The sequence below is a fragment of the Lissotriton vulgaris genome, chromosome 12, assembly GCF_964263255.1.
Source record: "Lissotriton vulgaris chromosome 12, aLisVul1.2, whole genome shotgun sequence".
In the NCBI taxonomy this organism is placed as follows: domain Eukaryota; kingdom Metazoa; phylum Chordata; class Amphibia; order Caudata; family Salamandridae; genus Lissotriton; species Lissotriton vulgaris.
Window position 1 is genome coordinate 761,050,719 of NC_141700.1, and position 19,913 is coordinate 761,070,631.

General features: G+C 47.3%; 1 protein-coding gene across 2 annotated transcripts in view; it reads right to left on the reverse strand.

Moving 5' to 3' along the window:
• EFNB3 (ephrin B3) overlaps positions 1 to 19,913 on the reverse strand; it is a 291,310-nt gene that overhangs the window by 27,092 nt on the left and 244,305 nt on the right. For both annotated transcript variants that reach the window (XM_086946068.1, XM_086946067.1), the window contains exon 3: positions 5,462 to 5,554. In XM_086946068.1, coding sequence (XP_086802194.1) covers positions 5,462 to 5,554 — 93 coding nt within the window. The remainder of the gene's footprint in view (positions 1 to 5,461; positions 5,555 to 19,913) is intronic.

Below are 19,913 nucleotides of genomic sequence, written 5' to 3' on the forward strand. Positions count from 1 at the left end.
CTTTGATCAAGCTCACACAAACATCAGGATATCTCCCTAGAGGGCTGTTTTGTCACTTTGTTGGAAATTTACTTTTGCCATCATCTAAAGATCTTCCTTAGATGCTGCTTAGTGGCCCCCTGGTGATGTCTTCTAGAGTGCTTTTTTAGCAGGCAGCTCGACATCTCGAGGAAAAGGCTAGCTTTACGTCACCTCTTATTAGAGCGCTGCGTTTCAGGCCTGTGGAAGATTTCTCAGAGAGTGTAGAGTTATCCGCCAGAAGAATATCTCTTCTTGAGCTCCAGGTTATCGAACAGCCGGAGATTTCTCCTGTGGCGTTTTTTAGGAGTCATCCTAAAATCTCAGAGAGGGCTGGATAAGTCTCGTTTAGACTGCTGGCTAAGAAGCCAGAGGAAGCTCTCTGCTAGATTGCTGGACTAGCTGTCAATCTGAGATCTCACCTAAAGCACCACCATAGCAGTCTTCTGGAGATCTCGCCTCGAGTGCCGGGGTAGCAAGGACTCGGAGAGTTGTCCTAGATTTTTAGATGAGCCTCCAGCCAGTTCCAGAACTCTCCTAAAGCAGTGGGTTAGAAGTCAACTGAGATATCTCCTAGGGTTCCGGATAAGAAGTCGGGCGGACATCTCTCCCAAAGTGCGGCCACCTTGGATTGCTGGATTAGCTGCCAGGCTGAGATCGATCATAAAGCGTAGGGGTAACATTCAGCACGAGCTGTATTAGCAGTGACGGAGATTTCACCTGGATTTCCTGATTGGCTGGCGGAATGAGTTCTCTAGATACCTCCTAGACCAGCAGATCCTAACTTTTCGACTTCTGTGGACCCTTACTGTATCACCAGTGGAAACCGGGGACCCACATGAACAATTTATAGGATTTAAAATTTAAAACAAAACACAGCAAATATAGAAACAAGGAAATCAAACAAATTCACAAACGATTAAACATTTAATTCACAAACAAAATATTCAAAAATCAATATTTCAAATTTAATGGGAAGTTTGAAGCCTTTCAAGATGTAAGTTTTATTTCTAAAAGGTGAAGCAATATGTTAGGTTCTAGCATATAATGTGGACTTCTTTGATCCTAACGCGAGCTCACTCTTTGTTGGACCATAACAATGATTCAGCTGTTTCCAGAGCATTTTAAAGTGTTCGGATGTCAAGTTTGCTTTTTTAAATGTATGTGCACTTTATTAATCTGATACCATTATGTAAATTTGTGCCATGGACCCCCTGGGGTCGGCCTACCGCAGGTTAAAAACCACTGACCTAGACTGTTGGATCAGCTGCCAGTTGGAGACCTCTTCCACAGTGCTGGGTTAACAGTCAAGTGGAGATCTCTCCTAGCGCCTTGAGGTCTCTCACGGTGCCAAGAAAGCACATGTTGCAGAAAGCTGTACGTTCTGGGACTGCAGATTTGCAACCATTGAGACCACACTCTGGAAAAGTCCAGATTGAGGTGCATTTGGAGAACTGCATGTAGGATCCAGTACCTGGGGGGCAGCTGTGAGGAGCATTAACACAGCTGTCTGAGGATAGCAGCACCAGGATAGCATGGGGGCTGTGGGTCACTTACAACTGAGGTGCACTGGCAGAGCTGTGGCGGATAGCAGTGCCGGGACATGAGTGGAGAAAGGTGCACCGGCTGAGCTGTGTGTGCATAGCGGTACTGGAATAGAGGGGGGAGGGGCTGTGTGTCAGGACTGAGGTGCACCGGCTGAGCTGTGTGTGCATAGCGGTATTGGAATAGAGGGGGAGGGGGCTCCGTGTCAGGACTGAGGTGCACCGGCTGAGCTGTGTGTGCATAGCGGTATTGAAATAGAGGGGGGCTGTGCATCAGGAATGAGGTGCACCAGCTGAGCTGTGTGTGCATAGCGGTATTGGAATAGAGGGGGGGGGGCTGTGTGTCAGGACTGAGGTGCACCGGCTGAGCTGTGTGTGCATAGCGGTATTGGATTAGAGGAGGGGGGGGGGGGCTGTGTGTCAGGACTGAGGTGCACCGGCTGAGCTAAGTATGCATAGCGGTATTGGATTAGAGGAGGGGGGGGGCTGTGTGTCAGGACTGAGGTGCACCGGCTGAGCTGTGTGTGCATAGCGGTATTGGAATAGAGGGGTGGGGGGCTCTGTGTCAGGATTGAGGTGCACGGGCTGAGCTGTGTGTGCATAGCGGTATTAGAATAGAGGGGGGCTGTGTGTCAGGACTGAGGTGCACCGGCTGAGCTGTATTTGCATAGCGGTACTGGAATAGAGGGGGGGGGCTCTGTGTCAGGATTGAGGTGCACGGGCTGAGCTGTGTGTGCATAGCGGTATTATAATAGAGGGGGGCTGTGTGTCAGGACTGAGGTGCACCGGCTGAGCTGTATTTGCATAGCGGTACTGGAATAGAGGGGGGGGCTGTGTGTCAGGACTGAGGTGCACCGGCTGAGCTGTGTGTGCATAGCGGTACTGGAATAGAGGGGGGGGCTCTGTGTCAGGATTGAGGTGCACGGGCTGAGCTGTGTGTGCATAGCGGTACTGGAATATAAGGGGGGGGGCTGTGTGTCACCACTGAGGTGCACCGGCTGAGCTGTGTGTGCATAGCGGTACTGGAATAGAGGGGGGGGGGGCTCTGTGTCAGGATTGAGGTGCACGGGCTGAGCTGTGTGTGCATAGCGGTATTATAATAGAGGGGGGCTGTGTGTCAGGACTGAGGTGCACCGGCTGAGCTGTATTTGCATAGCGGTACTGGAATAGAGGGGGGGGGCTGTGTGTCAGGACTGAGGTGCATCGTCTGAGCTGTGTGTGCATAGCGGTCCTGGAATATAAGGGGGGGGCTGTGTGTCACGACTGAGGTGCACAGGCTGAGCTGTGTGTGCATAGCGGTATTTGAATAGAGGGGGGGGGGCTCTGTGTCAGGACTGAGGTGCATCGGCTGAGCTGTGTGTGCATAGCGCTACTGGAATATAAGGGGGGCTGTGTGTCACGACTGAGGTGTACCGGCTGAGCTGTGTGTGCATAGCGGTACTGGAATAGAGGGGGGGGGGGGGGCTGTGTGTCAGGACTGAGGTGCATCGGCTGAGCTGTGTGTGCATAGCGGTACTGGAATATAAGGGGGGGGCTGTGTGTCACGACTAAGGTGCACAGGCTGAGCTGTGTGTGCATAGCGGTATTGGAATAGAGGGGGGGGGGTTCTGTGTCAGGATTGAGGTGCACGGGCTGAGCTGTGTGTGCATAGCGGTATTGGAATAGAGGGGGGCTGTGTGTCAGAACTGAGGTGCACTGGCTGAGCTGTGTGTGCATAGCGGTACTGGAATAGAAGGGGGGGCTGTGTGTCAGGACTAAGGTGCACCGGCTGAGCTGTGTGTGCATAGCGGTATTGGAATAGAGGGGGGGCTCTGTGTCAGGACTGAGGTGCACAGCCTGAGCCATGTGTGCATAGCAGTATTGGAATAGAGGTGGGGCTGAGTGTCACGACTGAGGTGCACCGACTGAGCTGTGTGTGCATAGCAGTATTGGAATAGAGGTGGGGCTCTGTGTCAGGACCGAGGTGCACCGGCTGAGCTGTGTGTGCATGTATTGGAATAGAAAGATGGTCTGTGTGTCAGGACTGAGGTGCACCGGCTGAGCTGTGTGTGCATAGCGGTATTGGAATAGAGGGGGGGGCTCTGTGTCAGGATTGAGGTGCACGGGCTGAACTGTGTGTGCATAGCGGTATTGGAATAGAGGGGGGCTCTTTGTCACGTCTGAGGTGCACCGGCTGAGCTGTGTGTGCATGTATTGGAATAGAGGTGGGGCTGTGTGTCACGATTGAGGTGCATCGGCTGAGCTGTGTGTGCATAGCAGTATTGGAATAGAGGGGGGGCTCTTTGTCACGACTGAGGTGCACCGGCTGAGCTGTGTGTGCATGTATTGGAATAGAGGGGAGCTGTGTGTCACGACTGAGGTGCACCGGCTGAGCTGTGTGTGCATGTATTGGAACAGAGGGGGGCTGTGTGTCACGACTGAGGTGCACCGGCTGAGCTGTGTGTGCATAGCAGCATTGTAATACTGGGGGCTGTGTGTCACGACAGAGAGGCACTGGCCGAGCTGTGCGCACTGTATACGCCACGACACACTGCCACACTCACTGCTCTCCAAGAACACAAAATGACATCATTGAAGGGGACGAAAACGACTGAAATCCAGAAATATGACTAGAAAGAACAAAGGAAATAGAAGTGTGCAGTCTTCGAAGCTCTGGGCTCAGCCGAGACATGGCAGCCGCGCTCCCCCGCCGCCCCCCGCCTCGAACCAATTAGGATGTCTAATAGAAGCCGTGGCGTGTGTCGAACCAGTTCAGGAAATGTTTATTAAGACAATTTCATCGCATTATTGGTCGCGTCGCTCACGTCTAGCGCGCTCGGCGCGCGCACGCCTCCCTTCCCGCCAAATCCCTCTGGTCTCTGAGGGCGGCGGCCATCTTGGCCCAGCCAAGGACTGAGCATCTCCAGTAGGAGACCCCGAGGGGTCAGGACCAAAGTGAGTGCTTTGAAAAAAAATGGTTATGGCTCCCAGGTAGGGTTGCCACGTTTCCAACAGAAACACACCAGGCATTTATTGTTGTTTTAAGAGTTTGCGCCTGAACATGATACTAACTAGGACTTTAAACAACGTCGTCTGTATTCATTTGCATCATAACTTTTCTGGCTTTGTTTACTTTATTAGTCGGGCAACATTAAAGCAGCTCTAGGACACCCTGAAAAGTGTTATCTATTTATATTTGGAGTATGTATGGATAAAGGCTAAAAGTACCAGCTTTTGGTGATTTCGCATATATTTTTTGTACCGAATGAGAATTTAAAATGCTGGTGGTACCAGTAGGATACTGGCCAGGTGGTAACCCCATTCCCACGCTGAGATCCGACTACAGTTTATGGGCCCTATAGACTGGACAAAAGGGAATGTGTGTGCAGCACTCACATCCAAATGCACTGACTTGACGTGTAGGCTGGTTTCTGTATATGGACAGTTTACTAGGAAAGACCACTCTATTTCCTCTCCCATTCCCCTCCCCTGGTCGAGCAGCACTCTTCCGGGGCTGGTTGCTGTTCCTAGTCCAGCCCTGGCCTTGATCTAGCAAAGGTGCATTTCTATAGAAAGTTCAGGCTGGACCAGCATTTTTACAATGAGAGATCAGTATTGCAAATTGGAAAAGTGGCGTGCAATCACAGAATACCCATAATGCACTGCAAGTGCTTCTCAAAATGGCACAAACAAGGACTCTCCTTACTTCCTGTTGGGTTAACGGTAAACAGGTGCATGGCATTTTTTGGCTTCAGGAGATATTCAGACATCTGAGAGAAACTAATTCAGATAAAGGAAGTTGCCAAAGGTCACAAGTGTTATTAGGGGCTCCTTGAGTTAAAAATAAGGCAGAGTTCCTCTAGGTTTCTAAACAGATCCCTTGGACTTTTTTTCACACTATGGTGTGAAAGGTAACTTACGTTGTCCCACTTTCAGCGTCACTTTCATCCCCTTGGAGAGGCAGGCTCCGCCCTTGATGTTCTCCAGCCCTTCCTTCGTACCATCCGAGGTTGCTGCAGAGAGACAAGAACAGAGGCCAGCCATTAATCGGAGGACTCGTGCCTACCACACAGACCGCAAGGTGCAAGGGAGATTCTGATGGCGAAACATTAACCCCTTCCCCATGCAAACGTCCCTATTCACAAAGCGAGGGTGGCCTCAAAAACATTACAGAGTACAATGACAATGGTAGCAGTTATCACTAAATCTCTCCTAAAAAAAGTGTGTGAGTGAATGTATGTAAGAGACCGAGTGTGTGTCTGAGTGAGTGAGTGAGTGAGCGAGAGAGTGAGTGAGTGAGTGTGAGCATGTGTCCGTCTGTCTCCTACACAGCATATAGGGTGACCAGACGTCTTGGTTTCACCAGGACAACAGTGGTGTGGAAACAATTTTCAGAGTGTGAATGCTGCCATCAATGTTACATCACTGAAGTCATAGGGATTGTGAAAAAGCCAAGTGTCAAACTAAGAACAAGTGTAGCAAAGGATCTAGACTGTCAGATATATCACTGAAGCTTGGTGAGGTAGCACACTCATTTGCAGACAACACATTTTCCATTGAAGTGGCCACTCATTTGCAAACATATTGTTTTACTGTTCAAACTATGTAGCACAAAAAACAAATAGCTATCATTTAAGAATTACCAAATGAAGTGCATTGATTTCTTTTGATCCTGTTAAAATCGTGGTTTCCATTATACTTCAGAATTACAAAAAATGTGCTTCATTTGTGCTCTCCTAACTGCTGATATAGCTTCAATAAGTTGTACAGTTATTTACAGGTATTTAAATGTTATTGTGTTAGAAAAAAATTATTCAACACCCTACAGCCTTTCCCTTCACACTTCCTGTCGCACAGATCGCTTTACAAAATTCTCTAACTTTGAAAGTCATTGAAAGAAAAGTGAAAGCACATACCAAATGTGACATGATAAAAACAACATGTAAAGACCTCTTGATTCCTCATTCACTTTCTGAACTCCATCATGGTTACTTTTGGGGAGCTGCAGCACCCCCTGCATCCCTACTTTCAGTGCCTATGCCAGACAATCCCACTTTTTCAAGGACTGTCCCAGCACTTCCCACTTATTTAAAAACATGTCTCGGTTTTTGGGAGAGGGCCAGAGGAACATGCAGAGACAGTGAAGTGTTCTGCAGGCTGGCTTTGCCACCAGCCCTCCCATCACACCGCGGACAGACGTTCCATTCTTTAGAGTGGCCTGCATTGCCGCCCGCCTCATTCACGCAGTACAGTATGTTTTCACATGGAGAGATCAGTGTCAGAGGAGTGTCAGACGAGTCCATCATTCGGTGTCTGGGATCCCAGCCCGCCCCGGGGACTCCTCGCAGCACGCGGGAGGGAGGGCTTTCTTCTGACAGGTGTCACCGAACAGAGGTGTTCACAATTCTTCATATGCAAATTGGGAAAAGAAGCCCCAAATACTCAAATATGTTCTTTTTGATTCACACTGAGGTTTTTAAATATTGCCCTTCAGGGCTCCATGGATGGGCATTGTGGTGCAACCTTATTCTACCTCCTTTTTTTCAATTTTATAAGGCACCAACTCAACCCAAAGGTATTGGAGCGCTTTATATAAGGGCGAGTTGTGTTACACAAGGGCACTTTTTTTTTTTAAGCACGGGGGGGGGGGGGGATTATGTGATTTGCATTGAATCACAGGCTGTTGAGCATGAAGAAATTAGGTGATTTTCCCAGAATCATAGGATGTTGAGCCGACACTGATACTCAAACCTGGTTCTCCAGTTCCAAAGTCAGCAGCTTTGGCCATAGTGCCACATTCCCTCCACTTCATAGAAACACACTGAAGCTTATCAAGTCTTTTCTTCTTTCATTTGCCTCTGGTACGTGTAGCCTCGATATATCGTCATAAATTCAGGGCTATACATCCTGGAATGATGAGAAAACCGGGATGAATGAGATGCACGTATGCCAGGAGTACCGCTTGAGGTTTCTATTCTCAATGTTTTTTTTTTTTTAATGGAACTAAGTAACCCTTGTATGTTTAGTTTTTCTTAGAAATAGTTCTTTTTAATAGGATTGTGGAATATGGAAATGTGTTGCTTCTTCGTTGGTAGGGGTTGGATTGTAGTCCTTCAACACCCCTGGTCAGTGCCACCACTTAGTCCTACTTCTATAACTGTTGAGGTTTCTGTTTTTGAAAACCCTGTTTCCCTAATAACATACCAATTGTTAAAAAAGGTGTTTAACCCCTTCGATGCTTGTGACGGAACGGTTCTGTCACGAGCGCCGGTTGGGCTGTGCTGATGACGGAACCATTCCGTCATGGCCACACCCGTTTCTTAGAACCATCAGCACAGCGTGAAAATTTGCGTCACGCTGAAGGTGTTAAGATCTTTAGAGTAAACGGTGTTAATAATTCTCACCCGCAGAACTCGGGCTCAGTCAACACTACCCAAAATCTGAGCCTGTGGCCTTCATGTTTGCAGACCACCCCAGTTGCATGTGCTTTAATCTTCCAGCCTACATCCTTTCCCTTCGAGATGTAAAGAGCTTTGAAACAGCTGTTTCATACCGTTGGCTTTTTTGTAGTGCCGCACAGCCAGTGAATGCCATCTAAGAAAATTCAATAAGAACAGTTAAGGAAAAAAAGAAACACATGAATTAAATGGCAGACTTGAAAGTGAGAATTGGACTAGAATGACCCTAAAAAGGGGACGTGACCCTTAAAAATTGCTTAGTAGAAAAGAGGACTGTGATGCGCATGCGCTCGTACCCCGGGGGTACAACTGTGCCCGCGCCATGGAGAGAGAGGAGATCGCGTGCAGCTCGCCAGGCGGGCAACAGCCCTCACTACTGATTGCCTCCGACGGCCATCACGGGCCTGTGCCTCATTAGATCAGGCGCACTCGCCAGGCCCAGCCTCAAAGTGGGTCAAGCGCTTGCATACTTCTCTTTCCTTGCGGCATCCCCACCCCCAACTCTCGCCAGCTTCCTGCTTTGCACCACAAGATCACTACTCCACATCCTACCCAAAAGAGAACATGGCTGCTGCATTCCAGGGCGCCCAGTCAAACACATGGGGACACCTCCGGTATCCAACAGCCCTATATAAAAACAAAGAATACATTAGCCTTCGCCCTCCACCACTCCCGCCCCATCTTCAACTTGAGGCTGACAATTCAGTTCAAGGTCGCAGGATTCGTCAGTTCTCTCCTGCCTACCCTGTTGGCTTGAGAGGTATTTGGTTTTGTTGTTATGTAGTTTGACGAAATGGAAGCCCTACCCCAGCCTACCCACCAAGTCCGCAATTTAGGATTCATCAATGGCGACCAATTATCAATGAGACAGCAAGCAGTGAAGGTGGCAGCCTCCTGCTTTACCATTCTGAAATGGCTGAGAAAAATCATCTGGATGCTTCCCTGTCCCACTCAAAGGACTCTAGTCCAAGCGCTTGTGACTTCAAGGCTGGACTACGGTAACATCCTCTATCTGGGGGCTAACAAGGAAGCGATACGGAAACTACAGGTGGTGCAGAATTCTGCTGCCAGATTACTTTGTCAGATCCTGAAAACTGCTTCCATTTCTGGCTCCTTGCAAGATCTTCATTGGCTCAAGGTTGCCGATAGCGTTAAATTTAACGCCTTGAGCTACATGTTCATCATCAAGCCAGGCGCTGCCCCACAATATTTGCAAGATCTGGCGCACCCTTACCAACCTCCACGTTTGTTGCGCTCTACTACTCAGGGGAAATTCTTGGTTCCCAGGGTTAAACTCTCACGGATGGGTGGTCGCTCATTTGTCTGTCTCGGGCCAACCTTATGGAATTCTCTCCCCATATCGGTCAGGAATGAAACAATATATGTGAACGTCCGTAAATGTTTAAAGACGTGGCTGTTCAATCAGTAATTCCGGTTCTCTTGTACCTTCAGGCTGGCACTGGAAACCCTTTTTGGGTAGCTGTGCGCCTTAAAAAAATCAATATAACATAACATATTTGAAAATGGAGGGAAGACAGGAGGGGGCCTTGCACAGGCTGGCAAAGGGGTCCGAATAGATGCCTGATGTTAATGATAATCTGTCACTGGTGGAAGAACATGGCAAGTTAGAATGAAAGATCTAGTGTCAGTTACTTTTATGGACTTTGCGCCACCATGTGCTACACCACTACTTCGTAATTTATTAATAGGTAAATAGATAGACAGACAGACAAACAAGTAGATATGCAGATGTGCAGACACATGGAAAAGTTGAAATCCCTCCGCCCATGTCCCCTGCTATTTTGATTTCAAGCTGACCGAACCCATATGGGCTACAAACCACCCTTCTCCATCTTGTTGGGGAGACTGGATTTGTTTACATGCCAACATTCGGAAACAGGAAAGAGGGTGGTAGTGATAGAAAAAACAGGGGAATTTATTTTCCCCATTGACTAACATTGAATCAGAGGCAATTTTGGGTTGAAAACAGTCAAAAGAAAGCAATTTTTGACTTTAAAATCGTGATTCTCCCTCCTTAATCGGGTCTGTTGGCGTGTATTGAATTGTTTTGGGGCAGCCTGGAGCATTTGAAAAGAGAGTAAATGGATGGGGGCTTGCTATGGCTGTCAAAGGTGTCTAGCGAGATGCCCGATGGCATTGGCTAGCTGTCACAGACTGAAAAACACAGAGAGAGACAAGGAGAAATCTAGGTTAGTGCATCAGTGGACACGGCTCCCAGCAGGGTCTACACAACTGCTTCCTAATTGAGGTATATAGATTAAAAAAAAATATAATAACTCTTTTCCCCCTCGCTACCTTTAGTTCAACGCTGACCAAACAGATTTGGGTCACACTCTTCTATCTCGTCAGGGAGGCTGGAATTATTGCTAGGCGGTCGAGACATTTAAAAAGCGAGGGAAGTGGAGGGGGCCTTGCGACGTCTGGGAAAGGTGTCTAGAGAGATGCCCGACAGCACTGACTGGCTGTCACAAGCTGGAAAAACAGAGCGGGAGAAGAGAAAAGCCAACAGGAAATTAAAAGGACACCTACAAAAAAAGAATAATAACCAGGAGGCGGCAAGGACAAAGTTTGGAGGTCTTCAAAGCATTATATTTAAATACACGCAAGTGCGTGCTTATATTCCCACCTCAATCTATAGACCCGGCCGGCTCTGGCTGAGCTCCATGAGCCATATGCGCTTAGACTGCTAAAGAGAACATCTTTAGCACATTAAGAACATTTTATTTGCTGGGATTGGGATTTTGTTGAGGTTATGGAGGCGGTAAGTGCAAGCAGCTACCGTGGTTGGTAGACCCTGCATTTTGAGGATGCAGTAAAATTTAGGCAAGTGTGTGACACATATCTGTGTCTCTGCCTCAGCCCTGATGACGTTGTAGAAAATTACTTGCATAGCTTTTTCTTCTTTGTAGACCTCTAATTGTGTACTTTGTTCAGTGGTGTAGCTAGACCTACTGCAACCCAGGGCCGACCCTAATCTTGCTGCCCGGTGCAGGGGAGGGTGGGTGGTGGCAGCCGGCGGACGACTTGTTCGAAGGGGGAGGGGCCGACAGACTACTTTTAATCGGGGACAGGGGGGGTTGGTGGTAGTCGACAGACACAACTTGCTCACCTACTCCGCCGCTCCCAAAAACAGAGCCGCCCCCCCCCCCCCTCTTAGCTAGACCACTGACTTTGTTCCCATTCTGGGAGTAAAATATGGTGGATGTGCCAGTTGGTGGGGGTCACGTTGGGGGCATGCATCTTGCTCTGAAGGCCACTCTTCGAGTGTAGTAGCCAGTTCTGGGGTCATAGGTGGCGTGTAAACCCCAGTTCTGCAGGCCACATCCCTACTGTGGTAGCCACTTTTTCAGGTCACGCAGCTGAGTGCAGTAGCCAATGACAATCTGTAATGTGTCAATTAGTTAAAATTGGGATATATGCATAAAAAATAATAAAATCACAAACAAACAATCTCATCGCACAGGATGTCAATTACTTAATAAAACCTGTGATGGAAATCCCAGAGTGTCACATGGTGAGATCAAGTTTTGTTTAAAAGCAAGGAAAGCCATGAAAGAAAGAAACATATTATACTGAGAGTGGCTGTGACATTGATCAAGATGAGCCAGCGGCTCGCGCTCGCCGCATAATGGAAGTGAAAATTAAATCCATAAACTTGCGAAACAGGCCAAGATCATCGCAATATCAGTTGTCACACAAAAGTTCTAAGCGTCTTTGGAGGTGAAAATCCAAGATTTTAAAAACATTGGCTTCAGTAAAGTGTGTTGTGCCGGAAGAAATTCCGTGGAGCAGTAAAGTAAATGTAGCATAGTCTTTGTCTTGTAGTTACAAAATCTACAAGGACCAAGCCGATCCCCAGCTAGTGCGGAATTCGGTGGTCCGTAAGTCCATCGCTCTTACCATAGAACATTTTGAGTCTTTCAAGTAGGGTTCCATTCACGGTCCTTCATAAGATTTTGCAATTGGGGTGGTGTAACTGCAGGCCTTGACCCATTTGAGGTCTGCTTGCCTCGCGGGACAACGGCTCTGTGTCGTCAGGATAGCTTTTAACCCTGAGGACCGTATCAAGGTGGCGGCTAGGGTATCTGCCTCCACTTTTTAAGTCTATTGTCACCTGCTTGAGATACTGTGACCAAGGATTGTCTGTCTTGGAGTAAACGTCTTGCCGGGCAGTCTTCCGAGTGCCTGATGTGGCTTGCTGTACAGAATAATAATATTAAAGAAAGGACGCCTTGGATTTGAGATCTTGCTTAGTTAGACCAAATTCAATGGGGAGCAATGAACAGCGGGTGTATTTTGGGAGTTGGAATAGTCTCCGGTAAGCAGAGCATTGTAATATGTCTATCCAGGGAAGCGAGCTTCCTTGGATAGACTCTTTGGCCATATGAGAGTGTTGGTATTAGCTAGGCCTGTGTAACTCTAGTACTAGCTTCCTTCAGCTGGAGGGGCAAAGAGATGACTGTCTAATTTAGATAAGGGCAAACATTACCCCAGCGGACTTCCTTACTGTATGATTTATCTGGAAGCTGGGCTTGCCAGTGTCTAAAAACCATATACCTAGGTAGGAATAGCTTGTTGTCTGCGAGATGGTTAAACTTGTAATCTTTCATCGGAGCTTTGTTTTAATCTAATACCTCCCAAAGTTTATTGACATTTACTAGCAGCGTGCTGTCTTCATTATGTTTGTTTAATGCGTCAATAGCAAGTTATATGTCTACTTTAGTCTGGTAGAGAATCAGCAAGTCATCTGCATATTGAATCATTGGGAGTCTACTTGAGCACATCCTAGGTGGAAAAGTCTTAGCTTTGTCAAGTGAGCGTCCTAAATCAGCGGTACAGAGGTTGAAGAACGTGGGCGCAAGGACGCAACCTTGTTTAAGGCCCGATTAGTTGTCATTTGGTTTGTGGCAGAGTTCTATCTTCCAGTTTTGATTCGGACCCATGTATTTGTGTACAGCAAAATAATTGTATCAGCAGAATGGAAGAAATATCCCAATTAGCTAATTTGGTCCATAGTTTATTTGGATCAACACCATCGAAGGCCACATAATAATCAACAAAACAAGCAAATAAGGGCGGCCTGGATGGTCGAAGCTGGCAGTTGTGGGGCCACACCTGGAGTGTAGTAACTAGACCTCAAGGCCGCAATTCAAATGTAGTAACCAGTTCTAAGACCACATACCCAGTGTTCAGGGGCCAAACCCTGAAATCTAGTAGCCAGCCTAGCAATCCACATCTTGAGTGTAGTACTCTGTAATGGGGGCCACAACAGAAGTGTGGTAGCCAGTTCCGCAGGCCACATCTCGAGTGCAGTACCCTGTTTCGGGCCACATTTTCAGTGTAGTAGCCAGTTCTATAGGCCACATCTCCAGTGTAGTGGCCAGTTCTGGGACCACATTTGCAGAGTAGAGTCCAGTTTGGGGACCACATCTGGTTTGTTGTAGCCAGTTCTGCAAGCCACATCTACAGTGAAGCAGCCAGTTGTGGGGCCACATCGGCAGGGTAGTGGCCAGTTTATGGGCTACATCTACAGCGTAGTACTCAGTTCTGCAGGCCACATCTCAAGTGTAGGAGCCAGTTTTGAGACCACATCTGCAGAGTAGTGGCCATTTCGGGAGCCACATCTGGTTCGCTGTAGACAGTTCCACAGGCTACATTTACAGTGTAGTAGCCAGGGCACAAGTCCTAAAAAAAGAAGTAGGGGGACTCAGACGTCACAACAGGAAGTGACGTCACGAAAGGTGGCTTGCACCATCAGACTCATTTCCTCCCCTCGCCTACCCCTTAAATGCGATTGCATCAGAGAAGCCAGCGTGTGAGCAGCGGTCTGAATGGGCTCTGATCTCGCCCCAGAGAGGCCAAAGAGAGAATGTGTGGCTCCAGTTATCGAGCTCCCGGTAAAATAAGTGGGGTTCGCCGTCCACTCGCGTGGTAACCAGACTCGAGCCCTGGTAGTAGCTAGTTCTGCAGGCCACATCTACAGCGTAGTAGCCAGTTCTGCAAGCCACATATGCAAGCAGTAGCCAGTTCTGCAGGCCACATTTACATTGTAGTAGCCAATTGTACTGGCCACATATGCAATAAGTAGCCAGTTCAGCAGGCCACATCTACAGCGTAGTATCCAGTTCAGCAGGCCACATATGTAAGTAGTAGCCAGTTCTGCAGGCCACATATGCAGAGCAGTGGCCAGCGTGGGGGTTCACGTCTGCTGTGCTGTAGCCAGTTCTGCATGCCACATTTACAGTGTAGTAGCTAGTTCTGCAGGTCACATCTACAGGGTAGTAGCCAGTTCTGCAGGCCACATATGCAATAAGTAGCCAGTTCTGCAAGCCACATATGCAGAGCAGTGGCCAGCGTGGGGGTTCACGTCTGGTGTGCTGTAGCCAGTTCTGCATGCCACATCCTGGTGACGTGGAAGGGGGCGGCCTCCAGCCGCCATCACAGCCGGACCACCCGTTCCTGATTAGTCCAGCCAATAAAGGACTTTACAATGTACATTATAATGCGCTGCGCTGCCAGAGCAGGGGGTCAGGCGGGCCCACCGCGCTCGCGCTCCCAGTAGTTTAGTCTGTAGAAGCCTAAATGCTGATTAAAAGCGGATCTCGGGAGTGAGGGAGCCCCCGGGGGGAGCAGGTACCGGGAGTTCCGCCAGCAGAGATGCTATCAGACTGACCAATCCCAGAGCGCTTCACTAGGGCAATGAGAGGGGAGATACTGGCGGATTAGTGAGACCCCTGCATGACTCGTTAGAAGCTGTGGGTAGTGTGTGGAAAAGGAGAATTACCCCTCCCCCGAAAAGAAACGACAAATAATGCGATGGGAGGACAACAGCGAACGAGAGCATTCGAGAAGAGAAGGTGGAATGAAAGTTTCCAGAAAAAATAAGAGGATGAAAAAAATCTTAATAGGAAAAAAAGGCAAAAAGAAATGACTGAGGAAATAGTAATGAACAGAGAAACATACAGAAATACTGTCAAAAAAATTGAAAAAGGAAGAGAGAAGGAATAAATGTGCAAATGAAAAAAAACCTTTGGCATAGACAATAGGTCTTTACTTTTGCGTTTTCCCATGTTATTGGCTGATGCGCTGAACAGCATACAAAAACACATTGATATATATGCGCTTGCGTCATTATGCATGAGCATGTATATAACAGCGCGCTTCAGCGATCTTGGTGTGATGATGTACAAAGTGAGTATGCTTCAACACGTAGGCACACATACATATCATGACACCGTGGGGGCCATTTCTTTTTTTTTTTAAATATACCAATCCAAGATGGCCGTAGCCCATCTTGCAGCAGTAAATTAAAAACTTATACCAAGGCGTGGCCTAGCGAAAAATTGCACCTATCCTCCACAAAAGAGAAAAATATGTATAAAACAATGCAACGGGACGGGGGAGCAGTGGTGGGGTGGTGAGGGTGTGAGGCCTCGTGCAAGTAAATACCACCAAACTGAGGAGCAACGTAGACAGGAAGAGGCAGTGGAAACTTAAAAAAAATATATATAATAGAGAAGCAACAAAAAAAATCCGAGTGGGGTGGGTGCAGGAAGCAACTGGCAAGCATGTTGATGGGGGCAACAAGGAGAGTAAGGGGGTAAGCAGTGCAGAGAGAGAGAGCAAGAAGACCCATGCACTCCCATGAACAATAAATCAACCATTGGCAAAGCCATTAGGTCTGGCTTGCATTGTGAATCCTAGATTAAAATATTTGGTAAAAAGACTGCTGAAGTGAAAAAAGAATAGTGCAGCTACGAGATAATGGAATAAATGTGTGATGATTCAGTGTCCCCTTGAGATGTGCAGAGGGTCCTTATGCATCGAAATGCAAGCATTCCATAGGAGTGGGAATGATATAACAAACAACCAATAGCATTTAGGTGAGAGAGAAATACTTCACAGGATAGATCCAAAGCCCGTTCCCTATATTTGGTAACAAAAGGTGCTGTAGACACAGCTGCGCTGTTAAGCCAGACCTAAAATGTAGTTGCCTGATGTGAAGCCGCAGGAGGATACAGGTCATCCAATCAAAAGTTTGGTAAACAGGGGTGGGGCAGAGGAAGTAAAGCCATTGAATAAGACGCGAGCAAATGATATCCACAAGAAAGCTACCCAGTGGCAACAGGCCAACGCAAAGCTCATTTTAAGTATTAGTGTCATACACCATAGGTATTCGACAACACACAGCTAAGATCAGTATGACAAGACATAAATAGATAAAAGGAAGGCAGGAAGAAAGAAAGCTGAAAAGGAAAGAAGAAAAGAGAAGGAAAAGAAATGCTAGTCACTTAAGAAAGAGAACAAATGAGAGAACAAAACAAAGCCAATAAGAAAGAAAGCACAATGAACGAGAGAAGAAAACAGGGGAAGTTAAAGAACAAACAAAAGAAATAAGCAAAGAAATAAAATCAAAGACTAAGGAAAAGACAGAAAAAGGACGAAGGAGATACTATTTCTACCATGTTTCAAAGGTTTGTATTCCTTATATGATCAAGTGGTTCAATTTGTATTCATTTATTTTAATATGCACTGTCATCGTTGGGATGCTTAAGTTCTTGTAATGGTGGAAAGCAGTGATGTAATGGTGAAATTCACCCCCCATTGGGTAAATGTTGCGGGGAAGTCGCCTCCCAATATGTCCCTACAACTGGGAATCTCACAGATACAACACTTTAGTGTCTGCTCGGTCCAGTCAGGGATGGGGCTCCTGGTACCACAAGAGCTCACAAGGCCCACAAGGGCACCACAAAGACCCACAAGGGTCCACAGGGCCACACACGAGCCCACAAGGGCACACAAGGCACTACAAGGACCCACAAGGGCACCACAAAGACCCACAAGGGCACAACAAGGACCCACAAGGGCACACAAGGCACCACAAGGGTTCCATAAGAGCCCACAAGGGCACCACAAGGGCCCACAAGGGCACACAAGGCACCACAAGGGCACCACAAGAGCCCGCAAGGGCACCATAAGGACCCCCAAGAGCCCACAAGGCCCCACAAGGGCAACACAAGGACCCACAAGGCACCACAATGAATTGTTTTTTAAGCTGTTTGTCGTTTAAGTTTTTCTCTTTACATTTTTGCAAAAAGTCCACTGAATAAATCATAAAAGAAAGTCATTAAAGGCGCATGCAAGAAAAGCAAATGTGTAATTAATGCATGATGGTGTGTTATAATACATCTAGTCCAAGGGGAGTCACTATAGCATCCATTGTGTCTAAATAATACTGATGTCATGAAGGACTGGACGCAGGATGAGAGAAGCCCTGCTTTAGAGAGTCTGGGGGTAACACCCTCTGGAGGTTCCAGTGTGCCAAGGTGGATGGAAGAGGGCTCCAGCATCCATGCAATGATTGGGGTGACCATGACAACCATTTGTAGAGTGATGCCGAGGACCAGTAATAGCTGAAGCCCCTTGAACTTATACAGTGCATTGCACCAATGATCACGTTGTCAGGCCCCCGTCCAAGCTCCAAGCAGCCCGAAGCATGACATCACTACAGAGAGTAGTAAAACATTCTATAAAAGTGGAAAAATGTAGAGAAAACACAAAGAAACCAACATGGACTCACAGCTGATCATCCAACGTGGGTTTAGGCGACAACGTGCTTTACGTGTTCAGCAGGAACTACTTTAGCTACAACCGTAAATCAAGAGGGTGGATACTCTAAGACCTTAACTCATAGACATGTGGTCTCTGATCTCCAACTTTTTTCCCGTAAAAACCTTGTTTATTGCCATTAATTGTTATTGTTTCCTAGACCAGACTAGTCTTTCTTGTTTGTGGTTGATTGCAAGTCTGTGTAACTCTCCTATGGCTCAGGTTTGTTGGTTGGAAATGTTAAGCAAGCGTAGCATTTTCAAATCCACGCCCTGTTTGATCACAAGCCCTCCAGGAAAAGTCCTTGCCGGCAATGCCAATTGTTTTTAAATGTACAGTTCCCTCAGCCTGCCCTTGCAATATTAGATTTCCAAAGCCGCTTCGCACGACATTGAGAAGGCCCATAATGTCTGAGATCTTTGGTGGCCTACATTATCCATGGCCTCCTAATGATATTAAGAGAAATTCTTTACCCCAGATGAATGAAAACTGGATGTATGACGTTACAACGCATGCTTTTACCACGCATGCCTTTACAACGCGGTTTTTACAACGCATGCCTTTACAACGCATAGTGCTTTGGGGCACTGGATACTGAATAGTTTAATTTACTGTTCCATCTCCAGTCCCCTTGTATAGTAGGGAAGGTGTTGGATAGTAAATTAAACCTATTCCCTATCCTAGAGCGCCCCCCAGCGCAATGCGTTGTAATGGTTTGCGTTGTAAAAGTTGCGTCGTAAAGGCACTGCGTGGTAAAAGTTGTGTTGTAAAGGATGTTACCCATGAAAACCATAATCTCGAAAAAAAACAACAGAGAAAAACATAACCACAAATGTTGAGGTGCAGGGTCAGAACAGACTTACATTGGAATGCGTGAAATAGATTAATCCGCTAAATTAAACGAACAGTGGTTAAAAACAGAATTAATAAAAATGTAGTAATAGTTTCTTGATTATGGGTTACTTTATCTTCACAAAGATCTGTCCTACTTCCCTACTTAGGAGGCAAAATGTAAACAACATGTGTCTGACTTTACCCAGCATAGGTTAGATGCCACTTGTAGACCAACTTGAGCCAGCAAGAAGCGTTGACCGTCAATTGTTCTTCTACGTGGACTTCTACGTCTCTACACAATAGGAATCACAGCCCATGTACACTCTGCCTCATTGTGAACAATCACTGCTTAACCTGTAAAAATAAGTACTTGAAGGAGCCCCAAGTATTTCTAAGGGGCCCGCCGTGGAGCTGTCAAATGCCAGAGTTGCCAGATACCAAGGCTGCCTACTCTTGATTCCACCGCATGCCTCTTTCTTACACCACCATACACTTGGCATTCCTTTATCTCACTCTTGCAGGCTCTTTTCACTCCAGTCTAGACTGTTTCCCTACATTTCTCATTTTTCTTCCTTTTCTGCCTTTCTCTCTTCTGCTCTGGCTCAAAGCCAGATGATGAAAAGTAAGTCCCAGTTCCCAAAAATGAGGGCTGGTGTCCACGGTCCGCAACCACTGGCACAACCTAAGCACTGTAAATAACACTGAGTCTCAGCTCAGGGCTCCCGTCCACATTCAGAGCTAGGCAGCTCTCGAGCTAGGTTTGCCCTATGCAAACACCCATTCATACATACATTCACACAGTACGTCTAGTCGGCTGAACAGGGCTGGGACTGCTTGCCGCTCCCATCGCTGCCAAGGAGCCCTACCAGAGCTGCTGTCACTTACCCTGGAGCACGTTCCTGCGGATTTGTAACTCAAACCACATGGCGCATACTTTCCGCTTGCAAACTCAAGTAGGCCTGTGAGGGGCAGCCAAAAAGACGGTGAGCTGCTTAAAGATGTCTTATGTTTCGGCTAACGAGCCACATAGGGAGGAGGTAAAGACAGGAGAAGGGAGGGGAGTTGTGTTCCTTCCTACGTATGCAGAAGGAGCGGACTGCAGATCGGATCATCTAGAACTGGAAGGCTTGTCATCACGGACGTGGTAGGCAGGTGAATGAAGGTTGGAGAATGGCCGTTCACCCAGTTGCTACCAAAGGTGGTGCAAATATTTTCACTGCTGCAGCATAGAACATATGCCTCCAGCAGTGCAGCTCATTTTTTGGCCTTGTGTGGTAATTTGGTAGTGCCACTAGGTGGCACCCTCAGACTGCTGTTTTACCTCGCTTTACGGAAGTGCTGACTGTGGTTGTAAAACTATTAAAAGGGGGTCCTTAAAACTCTGGGTGACAATTCGACCCAAAGCAAGGTCCTCCGCTCACTATGAGGGCAGCCAAGCTGGCCTCTTGAA